Source organism: Ctenopharyngodon idella, chromosome 6 (genome assembly GCF_019924925.1).
Source record: "Ctenopharyngodon idella isolate HZGC_01 chromosome 6, HZGC01, whole genome shotgun sequence".
NCBI classification, from domain to species: Eukaryota; Metazoa; Chordata; class Actinopteri; order Cypriniformes; family Xenocyprididae; genus Ctenopharyngodon; species Ctenopharyngodon idella.
The window spans coordinates 19,435,938-19,449,503 of record NC_067225.1 but is presented as its reverse complement, the minus strand read 5'-3'; the positions used below and the strand labels follow the sequence as shown (position 1 = coordinate 19,449,503).

At 38.1% G+C, this 13,566-nt stretch overlaps 1 protein-coding gene across 1 annotated transcript in view; it reads left to right on the top strand.

Annotated features, from left to right (window-relative positions):
• Positions 1–13,566, top strand: part of sgip1a (SH3GL interacting endocytic adaptor 1a) — a 60,709-nt gene that overhangs the window by 34,512 nt on the left and 12,631 nt on the right. Inside the window, 11 exon segments of the mRNA XM_051896303.1 lie at positions 3,198–3,209; positions 4,659–4,670; positions 5,423–5,444; positions 5,623–5,740; positions 6,118–6,206; positions 6,714–6,800; positions 8,051–8,125; positions 8,512–9,282; positions 10,341–10,465; positions 10,822–10,975; positions 12,905–12,964. Coding sequence (XP_051752263.1) covers positions 3,198–3,209; positions 4,659–4,670; positions 5,423–5,444; positions 5,623–5,740; positions 6,118–6,206; positions 6,714–6,800; positions 8,051–8,125; positions 8,512–9,282; positions 10,341–10,465; positions 10,822–10,975; positions 12,905–12,964 — 1,525 coding nt within the window.

The following is a 13,566-nucleotide window of genomic DNA, read 5'->3' as shown; positions in this document are numbered from 1 at the left end:
ATGCACATTTTGAAAATTATTTTTGTGCTATATACCCTGCTAATGGTTAATTTCTTAGAAAAATCATCCTACAAATAGCTTACTTGTACTTTCTTTGTATTTTAACGTCGAAAAATGACACACACTTTAAGCAGACTTATTAAGACCTCAGTGACTGAAATCCACTTTGTCCAGTATATTGGAACGCCTGGCATTCCTTACTCATGAATTAAACATCAGTCACATGCCCGTCCTCTGCCATGGCAACCTGTGCGTATGTGTGTAACCATGGTGATGGATTAGCCATGAATACTCAACAGAAAGTGTGAGCAAAGGTTGAACAACAGAAACCATACAATAGTGATCGCGCTCTCTCTCACTTCATCAGAGGAGAGTGATAATTCATACATCTTGTTGTATTCTCCACTATACTTCACCTGAGTAGTCAGGGCGGAGATATCACATCCAGCCAGCCATCCAGAACGCAGGGAGAGATAAATGTAACGGTGGAGTTACAGTCGAGCAAAACAGAGCACAAAGGCATGGGGGTTCTTAATATAGCACACCTCTCGGCCAGGTGCTGGGTTCCAGCTGGTATTCATGTTTTATTGATAAGCCTTGCTTCTTTATTAAGCCTCTTGTATATGGGCAGTCATCCAACAAGAGTTAATAAAGCTACACATGGGAAACACTGTGTGCTCAGAGCCTGTTTGATCATTCGACAGTCTTAATTCCAAGCTGTGTGGCAGAATGTTGACATGTAGCAAGCCACTTTTGACACAAAAATGTTGCCATTTATTCACCCTAAACTTGATACAAACCCATATGACGTTTCTTTTATGGAATCCATGAAAAGAAGTGCTTTTTCATTATGAAAATTGGAGCTGTGAAGTGTGAAGCTCCAAAAATAATTTAACAAATACCGTAAAAAGGAGCCCATACATTGTGTATGCATTTTTAATACATTTTCTGAAGATGTTCAATAGTTTTGTATTAGGGAAAACACCGAAGTAGTGGCTAATCTAAAAATGTTATCCCTTTGCCATATCTTTCAAGTGTCATTCAGTGCCTTATTATGCATCATCCCTATACACATTTATTGTTGTTGCATGAAAAAGAACAACAATAATCGTAATAATTATAACAATAATCGTTCCAAACCCATAATACTTTGGTTCATCTTCAGAACGCAAAAGAAGATCTTTTGGATGAAATCTGAGAGCTTTCTGTCCTCAATTTCTGAGCTATCAGCGAACATAAGCAATAGCTCAACCGAACCTGAATGACGCGCAAGAACAAATCTCTTCCGGAAGCTCAGACGTGCTGTGTAACACACGAGAACGAACCTCATTGGTTGTTCTCGCCCGTCATTCCGGTTCGGTTGAGCTTCTGCTTATGTTCGCTGATAAATGTTTATATGGGAGTAAAAGCCTAAATTAAGTCTGTTAATCATAAAAAGCGATCGAGTCTCTTCAGAAAATTTGGACTAAATCACTCAATTCATATGGATTAGTTTTCCGATATCTATATGAACTTTTTGAAGCGTCAAAGTTTGAATTGCGTAGGCTAACTATGAAGTTTCATCAAAGAAGCCTGAAAAAAAATGTATCGGGCGTTCCACAAAAGTATTAGGCAACACAACTTTTTTCATTTATAATAATAAATGTTTCTTGAGCAAAAAAAAAAAAAAAAAATCAGCATATCAGAATGATTTCTAAATGATTTCATGTGACACTAATAATATTTGTAATAATATTTCACAATATTACTGTTTTTACTGTATATTTTATCAAATAAATGGAGTCGGCTGCATTTACACTGGCACAAAAAAATCTGATATTTTTACTCACATCTGACACAGATTGGAATTTGTTGCACATGTGTAAACACAAAAATCCACATGAGATATGATTTTTTTCGCATACGTTCTGAGCCACTTCCGAATGTGGTTTTAAATCAGATACATATCCAAAATCTGGACATTTGACCTACGTCTAAGTACCTTTAAACAATTCCCCTTGGAATTCCAAGCCAACACAAGGTGAGGGCAACACATTTGGCCACAAAGATATCTTTTTAATGTGGTATTATGAATTAAACATGCCTGTAAGCGCTCCCACTAAAATTCATAGCTTTTTTACTGAAATTGTGCACACACAGAAACATTCAGGAGCATAGAAACTGTTTTTCAACCTCTGCCCCACGAATTTTTAAAATGAAACAGCTTCGCTACTGAAAGCTATATTATAAGCTATTTCTAAGCAATGAGGTAATAACTTTGCTGTGTTTGTAAATAAACTAACAAGCTTCACTATTACATACAGACGCACACAGTTAATTCACACTCACAATCCCTCTCTCACGTAATTCCTTCAAATTCATTCAAATAAATGAAATATTACTGCACTACTAAAATAACAAAATTACCGTTATTTTCCGGTCTATATCCATTCAGTGAAATTTTGTGCTGCAAACATCCATGACAGCTTTTAATTTATCCATGCTGGCAAATAATCATGGCCAATTATAAAATAATTTTAGTACAGGCATTCAAAACCTGAGGGTCAACCATGTCGCATAGTAAACCAACAGAATCATTTTGGGCAGGGATTAATGTAAACACAGATACCAGTCATGTCTAAATATGGTCAAAAGATCAGATCTGTGCATTAAAACTTGCAGTGTAAACAGCTTCTTTCAAAAACATACACAATACAGACCCCAAACGTTTGAATGGTAGTGTATAATATTATGTGTTCCATGGACATAAAATCAAATACGACTTTGGAACCACATGAGTAATTGATAACATTTAAATTTTAGGTGAAATATTCCTTTAATGTGCTTATTAAATGGTTGATTTTTTAAAATATTTTTAGTAGCGATCACTCAAGCTATGAGTAAAGTCATTCAGGTCACTCACTGAGATCTTGATCTGTTGTCACGTTTGACTGATCTCTTCATTAGCTGAGATATATTATGTGCTGGCCTGGAGGCCATATCTGTGGTTGACAGAAAAATTGACAGTGGGTTTGCACAGTGTTGCATCATACTGTAGTCTGTGTTTGTAGACACTTCTGCCTTGTCATTCCTCTTAAATTAATGTGTAACATATTTGTGCATGCTTACCAGCACTATACTAATGTAGATAATGCTCTCTTTTCTTCTGCCTGTGTGTTTGTTTCTATCTGTCCTTACTCTCATGCTGGCTGATATAGAGGAATAGTCCGGTAAGCTGTTTATACTTTGTCATCCTCTTTTAGAGTGGCATCTTCTTTTCTCTTTTGGCATGGTGAAGTTTGCATGCTTGGTGTTTAATATGCCATTAAGAACTGATCTAGAGTCAGTTTGCATGTTTAAGGATGGACTATTGGATAGTGAAACAGGCAATAGACTGTAGAAATGCGTTGAGACTATTATGTGCTGTTAATCCATGTACAGGATACAAAATAAACAAAATTTAAGTTAAGTTTGATGGTTCTGTGTATACTTTGTACTAGTTTCATTATAGATGATAGATAGATAATGTCATTTTGCATCTGGTGTTTATGCATGTTTCTCTTCAACACCTTTCTACTGTTTATTATTTGAATGAATGGGCCACCAGCTTTATTCATCAGCCCAGCTCTTATATTAAACCATTTGGTTGCATGCCAATCTTTGTGCATGTCCATTCTTGGCTCTGATTGGTGGTGACCATTGCCTACAGCCTGTAGGATTAGACTTTGCCACAGGTACATCATCCTAATCACTCAGAACTCACGGGCCACACTCAGACTGAAATCAGAGCCCTTGTTCCTGGGCTTAATCCACATATGAGGGAGGGAGAACAAGGAAAAAATAAATACAATGAGGTTAAATTGGAGAGAGACAGAATAGATGTCCAAGGAAAATGAACTTTCTTGTCCGTTCGTTTCTGTTCTAACTATGAATTTGGTCCAGGAGTTTTATGCATGACCACAAAATTTCCCACCGTATAGCGCATATCTTTGAAATCTTTTTGTAGTGAGCAGTACATAATTTCTATGCTTTTACATCCTCTGAAGACTATACAGTGCTGAGACAAGCAACACAGCACAGGTGCAACGTTGGCAATACGTGCATAAATGCCATTTTTAAGAATTGCTGAAATCTGAAAAATGTGACTTCTAGATTATTTATCATGGTGCTAAAGTAAGATCAGTTCAAAGATCAACTTTATTGTGATTTGTTTGTTATCCCTACAGTTACTTGTTAAAAATGACAATTGTCTTAATTTACCCTCATGCTATACCTTTTCCAAAACAAAAGGCCATTCAACTTTTAACTGAAGGTTTTAAGCTTCAAAAAGGACCATAAAAGTATCAAAAAAGTGCTTGATATGACTATATTCCGCTTGATATGACTATATTCCGCTTGATTTGCACTAGATTCCATATCTTTTCAAGCTATATTATAGTTTTATGTAATTAACAGATCAAAACTGAATTGTCATTCACTCTTGAATTGTCACTGCCTTTATTATGTCTCAAAAAAACTGATTAAAGAATCTTTAATTGAAAATCATCACTAAAAAGGACATTATAAAGGTGAACGTAGAGTCTAATTCACACCCTGGTTGTTTTTGATCGAAGTCTGTATTACTGATTTATCACTTTCTGACCAGGTGTCTCTTCTCTCTTCCTTTTTGCTGGTCACAGAGACGTAGCCCGGTAAGTGCCTTTTACTATTATTTTTCTGTTCACCAGTGTTTGAACCACTTTATGATTCAGTTGAAGTCATACAGAGGCAGAACTTTTGAATTTTGTAGATACCCATGTTATCATTTTAATGAACTAAACATTAGATACTTAAAGAGATTTAATACTTACATATTCACATACATACTCTTATTCACTTTCTCTGCCTCATCTGGTCTTTTCTACCTAAATAAAGGGCCCATGTGAATAGAAATAATGCTTACTTTTGTGCTAAAGACACCAAAAAATGCTTACTTTGGAAATCAAGCAAATGCCTTTTTAATTTTGTAGGCTGTGTGCCGTTGAGCCTTGCATAAGCTATGTTAAAATGTTCTTAATCTAAATACAGTATGATATCTGTTATCTCCCATTTTAGTGTAAAGAATGCCATTTTGACTTAAAGGAAAAACAAATGCTGTGGTCTTCTGTTTGAAATTCACATCCACCATGGAGAACCTGATGCAATAACATTTATGACAGTGTTATTTGTTACTAATGTATCAGTGAGTCAGATAAGATTGTTCAGTCATAGGAATTTTCTGTCAGCTGTAGAATGCATTATGAAACAGCAATTTACAGGGCATCAAGGCACTGTCTCGGTCTGAATTTGACTCACCATTCCCTTGATTAAATTTACCCACAATGCACTCTTTTCAGCTGATGAGCGATATGGTGTTATATGAGCTTTTAGTCTTATGAATGTTTTGGCCTTCTGTCTGTTTCAGGGGCTGGCAAAAAGAAACCCCAGTAAGTACACTTAATGCAATTTATTCTTGGGTTTATGAGTTTGTTGTCTCTGTCTATTCAAATCTGAAAATAAATAGTTGTCTGGAATTGAATTGTCTTGTGAATATAGATGTGTGCTTGCATGTGTAGGAGTAGGTGTAGTTTATTTGTGTTCATATGAACATGATGTTATTCTCAGGTGAAGAAATTGCACGACCGAGACGTGCTGTTCCAACGCCTGCACCAGCTCCTGCCCCATCCCCAACACCTGCATCTGCGCCTGCGCCTGCACCTGCGCCCACTCTCGAGCCTGCTAGGTATCTATACGCACACTTACACATTTTTGGTCAGATATTTACTTTATTATTGTTTACAAAATCTATTACAAATATGACAAGAAAAGAAAAAAATATTTTGTTAACTAAAAACCAAATTAAGATAAAAACTAGTTACATTCTAAATCAAAACTATGGTTATATATATATATATATATATATATATATATATATATATATATATATAACCCTGCTTGTTGCAACTTAGAGTGGTATTGAAGTCTTTTAAACATTTGTAGTTGTTTAAGTGAGTCTAAATGGATTATATAATTAAATTTGAGAGTTGCAGCCTGGATGTGACTAGTCTGCGTCTATGTGGATGAGTCATGCAAATCTGGCTTAATTCTCCTCCATTTCAGTAATAAGAAATCTCCAGTGCCAGAGGATGCAACAGCCTTATTCGGCCCTCCGCTGGAGACAGCCTTTGATGAGCAGAAGACCAGTGAAGGTACAGTATACCATATACTTAGTGCTACCTATGGATGTTGATCTGTCATGTACAGGGTCACTGAATTTTAACCATTCACAATCCAGTAGAACCTGATCACAGCCTAGATTCTTTGTGTTACTTCATTCACTTGATTAAAAATTCGTTTTTCTGTCATATACAGTATGTGTCTTCAGGAGACTCAAAGAGGTTATAAAGATGATGCTCATATTTCAGCTTTAAGTATTTAAGTGTACTGTTTGTATGCTTATATAATCACTGTACTGGTTTTTAGCTTTATGTAATGTGAACTATAGTACAAAACATCCATCAGTGCTTACTAGTTGTGTTGCCACCCACTCAATTGCATTTTGCAGCAGTTGAGATTAAAACAATTAGATTTATAGTCCATTTATGACAGATTCAGGGATAGATAAGTGTTGCATGGTGATTCCTTCCTCTGTGAGTCACACAGCTGTTAATTCTGCTCCCCATCAACTGTGTATCATGTCCTCTTCCATAAATTAGCGGTGATAGAGGAACCTGAGGTTTGGGGTGCACCCCTGCCTGAGCAACACCTAGAATCCTCACTGGCAAGATCTTTTCCTACAGGAAGTAAGTCATTGCTTGTGTGGCATGATTGCCATCATCCTGGTATCATAAACCCATAAGTTCCAAAATAGTGAACGGTCGTCTGAATGGAAAAATCATGATTGCCTCCAGATTTTTATTTTATCTTCCCCTTTGGCAGTCTCCATTAACCTACTAATTTCTCAAATCATTAGTTATGAAAACAATCAAAATCCTAAAAGTCATCCAGCTCATCCTGTACTCCTGTCTTTTGGTGATGGTTTACTCAACGTGGCCTATTTTCATGTGTGCCTATGCTTCAAAAAAGCAAAATGACACTGAGCTGAATGTGTGAGCTGACTGAAGTTAAGCTTAAGGCTATGATTATAAATGAAAATTTGGCCTTCTAATAGTGATATGTCTCTGAGTGTACATTTACATAAATATGTAAATACTAGGGCTTGCATGACTACTTATTTTTACTAGATGACTAGTCTAGGAAGTAGTCGACCTTCCAAATTTAAATGCAGCTGTATATTTTGATATAAAAGACCTATTATACTGTGTGATAAACATATTAAGCGTTATGTTATGTTGTTATTTTACTAAAGCCATAAGAAGAGATTAAAATATTTTCTTTGTATTATGTACTGTATACTTTTTCTAGTCACTAGTAGATTGATCTGAGATGAATAAACCATTAAAATAATAATAATAATAAAACAAATTTCTCATTGTTAAAAACTAAGAATGTCAATAAAATAAAAGAAATTATTTCTAACTTTATGAAACAGTAATGATATAAGCTTTGGTGTATGTTCAGTTTTAAAAAAAATTTATAAACATGTTGATTTTGAAAGCTCTAGTAAAATCTTTTTTCTATCAAATTTTATATGGCCGTCTAAGCAACCTTGCGACCCCCTGACGGTCCCCAGGCCCTAATTTGAAAACCCTTGAACTAGAGAACTAATCATAGAAATTATAGACTAATTGACTAGTCTGTGCAAGCCCTGGTAAATACATACTAAACAAATAAGTGATCCTCGTACATAAATTAACAAAGTATTGTTACATCCTAAATAATATGAAAGTAGTGTGAATTACTGGGTCACAGAGAGTGAAGTGTTATCATAGAGTCTGAGCTATTCATCCCATGCCACAGTCCTTCTCTGTTGTCCCTGACTGCCTGAATGAGACCTTGCCTTTGCATGGTGCTGTGGGGCATGGAGACATGGCCTATGGGGGGTGGGGGGTGTATGTGAGAGCTTATCATAGCAGCACTAATGTCATTGCAGCTCTGCCTCCGCTTCCGCCTAAGAATGTGCCGACCTCCCCTCCTCCGATTGAATCTCCTGCTACAGAGCCTACCGGTAAGATCCCCCACCACCAAGGCTTCAGATAAAAGGGGTGTCTAATCCTGCTCCTGAAGGGCCACTGTCCTGCAGATTTTAGTGCCAGTCCCAATTAAGCACACCTCAGCCAACTAATAAAGGTCTTGAGGCATACTAGAAACTTCCAGGCAGATGTGTTAGGGCATGTGGAGCTAAACTCTGCAGGGCGTTGGCCTTCTAGGATAGGAGCAGGTTTGGACACCCCTGGTCTATACCAATATCTGACCCCAAACAAGTATGTGTTTGTGCTTGTTTTTTAGCACTCTGTCTTGTATCCCTTGCCTTTTCGTTTGTCTTTCCTTCTGTTTATGACCTGCTTATAATTTTTCTCTGTATTTATGATATCTGTGTGGTACCTGATGCAGATGTACAGAAAGAAGAGGAAAATTCAAGACAGACCTCACAGAGGCCCTCTATAACTGATCTGGACAACATCTTTGGTCCAGAAGACTCCCCCAAACCTGGTCAAGATGTTGGAGACAAGTGGGTCTGCTTCAATGAGGAGTCACCTGAAAGACCTCCTCGCTCTGAAGGAGGAGAACCAGTACCTCCACTCCCCTTGTCTCCGCCTCCCCCAGCAGAACCAGCACCCCCAGCACCTCCATTACCTAAATCACCCCCTCCATCTGAGGAGCTGAACCCTCCTTTACCAAAATCTCCACCACCTCCTGCAGAGCTGGCACCTTCTCCACCTTCCAGTGAGTCACAAAGGGAAAGCCCCCCACCTGTCCCACCTGTTCCCAAAGACACCACTCCTTCTCCTCCAACTGTCCCGCCTCCTCCGGTGGAAGAGGCCCCGCCCCCACCGACACCGGATGATCTTTTTCAGTCCACTACAGACTTTTCACCATGTGCTCCTCTGACGGAGACCCGATCAGACTCAACCAACAGCCCACCATCCACTGTAGAGACAAGTGCACGCACAATCCCTCCGCCCTTGGTTCTGAACCAAGAGGACAAGAAAAGCCCTGACGAGATTCCATCAAAAGAGAACCCCAGTGAGAGCAGCACTTCACCCAAAGAGATTTGTCAAGGACCACGTTCGACACCTCCTCCTCCACCACCTCCTACATACAGGGCGGTAGTGTCATCCCCAGGGCCCATCCCTTCAGCTGGTACAGGTGAAAATGAAAGTGGTGAGTCTGATCTAAATAAATCTTTCAACCGGACCAGTTTAGTTCACCCGAAAATCAGCATTCTGTCATCATTTACTTACCTACATGTCTTTTATAAACCCAAATGAGGATCTTTTTCTGTGGAGCACAAAATGAGTTATTAGCAGAAAGCTTGTCTTTCCATGTGTTGAAAGTGAATGATGACCATGGCTATCAGGTAAGATTTTCCCAAAGGAAAATCAGAATACTTGAAATATAGAGCACAAGTCATGTGGACTTCTTTTATGATGCTTTTTGGTCCTTTTTGGAGCTTGACAACTGCTGGTCCTCATCCACTTTCATGGTTTGAATGAGAGCAGCTCAGGCATTCTGGTAAACTTCTCCTTCTGTGTGTCACTGAAGAAAGACATTTGCTCAGGTTTGAATGATGTGTAATGATCAGTATTTATTTTTAGGTGAACTAATCCTTTAAAAAATGACAACCACCAATATAAAAAAAATACATGTTATTGAATAAACACATTTTGATTTATAGAATATACCCTTGGGTAATAAGCAGTAACAAAAGTTTCTGTATATTGGAAATGCATATAAAGTCTGAGTTTCAAGTCGTTCTGCTCTAGTCACCAACGTGTTATAAGGATTTTTACAGAAGAGCCTTCTTATTAAGAGGGATGAAGTGTATCTGACAACTTTTTGCCTCATTATTTTCCATATATAGACATGTACAGTCTCACCACTCTTACTCGCATAATGGTACTACTACATTTTTGGGTTTCGTGTTTTGGCAGTGCTCTAATCAGGGGTGTCATGCATCTATTTTTATATACCGTAAACATCTTCATTTTCAAAGATACAAATAATGTTTTTGTTTTCATTGTTTCCACAGTAAAGTGTGAAAGTTTTCATAATAAATTCTAAGCAATCCTGGCTTTCTATAGGTGATTTGTGAGGCTATTTTGATCATAACTTTTTGAATGTAGGACCACTTTATCCAAATTAGGTAGAACTCTTGAATGGGCTTGATGCATGTTACTCTTTGAATGGCTTTGCTTTAATGGAATACTCTCGCTCCACAGGCTCCTCCTCCCCTGCACGCCCCTCTACGCCATTGGCTACCAGCAGCTCTCCCCCTCCCCCTCCCCCACCTCGACCACCCTCACGACCCAAACTGCCTCCTGGGAAACCAAGCGTAGGGGATGTGGTACGTGATAACATAAAAAAATTACAATACTTTCAAATGGTAACTATTACAGTCCCTGTTAGTTCCCAACAAACTCACTGACCTTTTAATGACCCAAGTCATTTTAAAAACCTTTATAGGGCGTAAGAACTCATTCCTCAGAAAACCAGATCGAGCTTAAAAGTTGACATTTACTACATATTTATTTTTCATTAAATATAATTCATTATTTAGTGAAACAAAACACAAGTAACACTACCGCAAGATGTTCTAAGTAAATTTCCTCCTGATTACCTGACCAGAATGACAAACCCCTACTCTTTTGTTACTTAACGTCCCCTCTGTCTATTCTTCCTTTTCCCCGCTTTTCCTATCAGAATCGGCCGTTCAGCCCCCCTGTACACTCGTCAAGCCCCCCTCCTCTGGCTCCGCTGGCCCGTGCGGAGAGCACCTCTTCCATCTCCTCCACCAACTCTCTGAGTGCTGCCACCACGCCCACCGTCGGTAAAGAGCTCTCCGTGTCTGTGTCAGGTGTGACTCCATTTCCCATCGTTCTCTCTGCTTTGCCATGCTGCTCTGTCTTTATGTGTCTGCTCTGGAAATCAGCCTTTCTATCTAGAATTCAGTGTCTCTGTTTCCTAAGGTGCCATAGTGCTCAGTATTAAGGGTGTGACGAGATCTTGTACTATATTAAAATATGAAGAGATTTCTCATCGAGGTGAAAAGCTGTCTCGTGATATTGCCATGACGGAGAGTGAGGGTGAAATTAGCATAGAATATGCCCACCTCTGCACCACCTCCACTGTCGTTTTGCTTTTTCTATAGAAATAAAAAACATTTAATTCAGTTGGATAACGGTCACTGCAATTATAAACTATTCTGCTCTGCTCATTCAGCACCAGCTGCAGAGTCGCACACAGTGCAGCAGGAATCACAGTTCACTGATCACATAAAGAGAATATTACGAGATGACTGATGAGACCATGGCGGAGGATTCGTTGTGCAACAGAGTCTAAGCATCTAATAAATGTCTTATCTTGTAGAATGCGTGCTCAGCACCGCCGCTCAATATACGCAGAGTACGCATGATCGCGAATTTAAAACGAAAATAAAACGCGAGCTCCCCGATGTGCACAAATTAGGCTACATACAATAGCCTTTTTCCCAATATGAAACCTATCTTAGGCTGGGCTGTGTAGTTGTAACCACCTCTTAGCTCTGGTCTCTGTTTTGGTCTCTTTGAATATTGAGAGAGTGCTTTGATTATGGTTGCACTTATTGTTTGCACTTAATAAGACTTTATACTTTATACTGTTTTTATTTCTATGTTCAATTTGTGGAAAGGAGTTCAATTAGGAGGTCACACACAGCCTCAATCAGAAGTTCTAGAAGCTCATAATTCATGTACTGTAAGCTCTGAAGAGACTTTTGTGAAATCATACAGGAGAGAAGCCAGTAAGTTGAGCAAAACCTTTTACAGTGCTTGTATTTATGTTGTATTTCAGTGCATATGATAATTGCCTCGTCTCGTCTCGTCTCGTCATGTGAGCCAAGTGTCTCGTCACACCCCTACTCAGTATTCAGCACCGTTTTGGATTCACTATATTAATATTTTCACAACTTTACTTTAGTTTGGACTGAAACAGTATGATGATGATACTGTTTAGTTTAAAATACTGAAGTCAAATCTCCAGCATTCTGCAGTCATGTATTAGATAACTGGAAATGACGGTGAAAGATTCATTGCTTTGCCAAAAATATAGTTTTGCTTATCATGTACTGTATAATAGCTTGTGCATCAATTTGTCTTATGCATGTTTAAGTGGAAATATTGTTAGGATTAATTGGATATTGTATAGATAAAAAGTTAAATTATAATCCCTAAAATTCTTAATCTGTATGTATCTTTACATTGAAGAAAATAAACAAAGGCCTGAAAAGGTGTTATGTTTTACGATTTAGAAAAAAATACTTTAACAGATATGTCGTTGCTGAACATTTCAAAATGCCATGTATGGCATCTGCTGTACCAGTCAGAATGCTTTTATTGGAAGCTTTCATTGATGCTATGCAGGTCAAGTTTTTGTTCCATTTTTTCAGTAGCAGTATTTCCTGAGATTTTCAAACAGTTTTGTCTTGTGAATCAAGAGCTTCTAAATCTAGAGCTTTTGATGGATGTAGGTCTATCTGTTGCTTGTGCTATTCCATCTTTTTGGGGTTTTTTTCATCCTTTTTTTTTTTTTTTTTTTACCATTCCATTCATTTTTCTTCAGTTATCATCTTTTTAGCATTTTAAATCTGTGCCGTGCATCCATTGTGATGTCTGAGTTTAATGACTGTGACTTTTTTGGTTTTCTTTGCAATTATTTGTCATTTAATTTGAATTACTTTTATTTTTTGTTTGTGTTTTGTCGTCTTTCTTGTCCTGTCTTTTGGGCTGACGTAATTGTCTGATGTCAGAAGATGACGCTTTTGTAGACAAACTTCCCAACTTTGAGAGACGGACAGACGTTCCAGCAGGTACGCTATGAAACCCTCCTGATTTAATGGATGGGATGGAGACCACTGATTCAACAATGTAACAAATGGTTACATTACTCATAATGTCAGTTGTCAGAGCATAGCTCATTCATGGTGATCTTTTTTTCACCAGTACATATACAATAGGTTGTAAATAACCCAGAATGTTCCTAATTCACCTAAGACTGTTTGGCATTTTAGCACTTATTTTAAAAGGTTTTTTTTTTTTACTCTACTTTTCTCATGTTGGTTACACTCAAACACTATTTGCCACAGAATTTACTTTTATATCCATTTCTGATTTTTTTCTGTCATATTTTGCTCTTCACATCCATGAAAGATGATGTGTCTGTTTAGATCATCATGCATGTTAGAGACTTCTCCTCCTGTATCACATACACAACACCCCACATCTTACATCCGCACTGACATCAAGAACCAGGAACAGATGAATCTTTTAGTCCCTGAAAAGCATCTGTCTGGCTGTAGACTCTTTAGAAAACTCAGAGCACCACCATCCTGCTTGAACAGATGAGACACACACACATCCTCTCAGTGTTTGAAGTGCGGTCTGGAATTTGGCCCAAGTGGCAGCAGTGCTG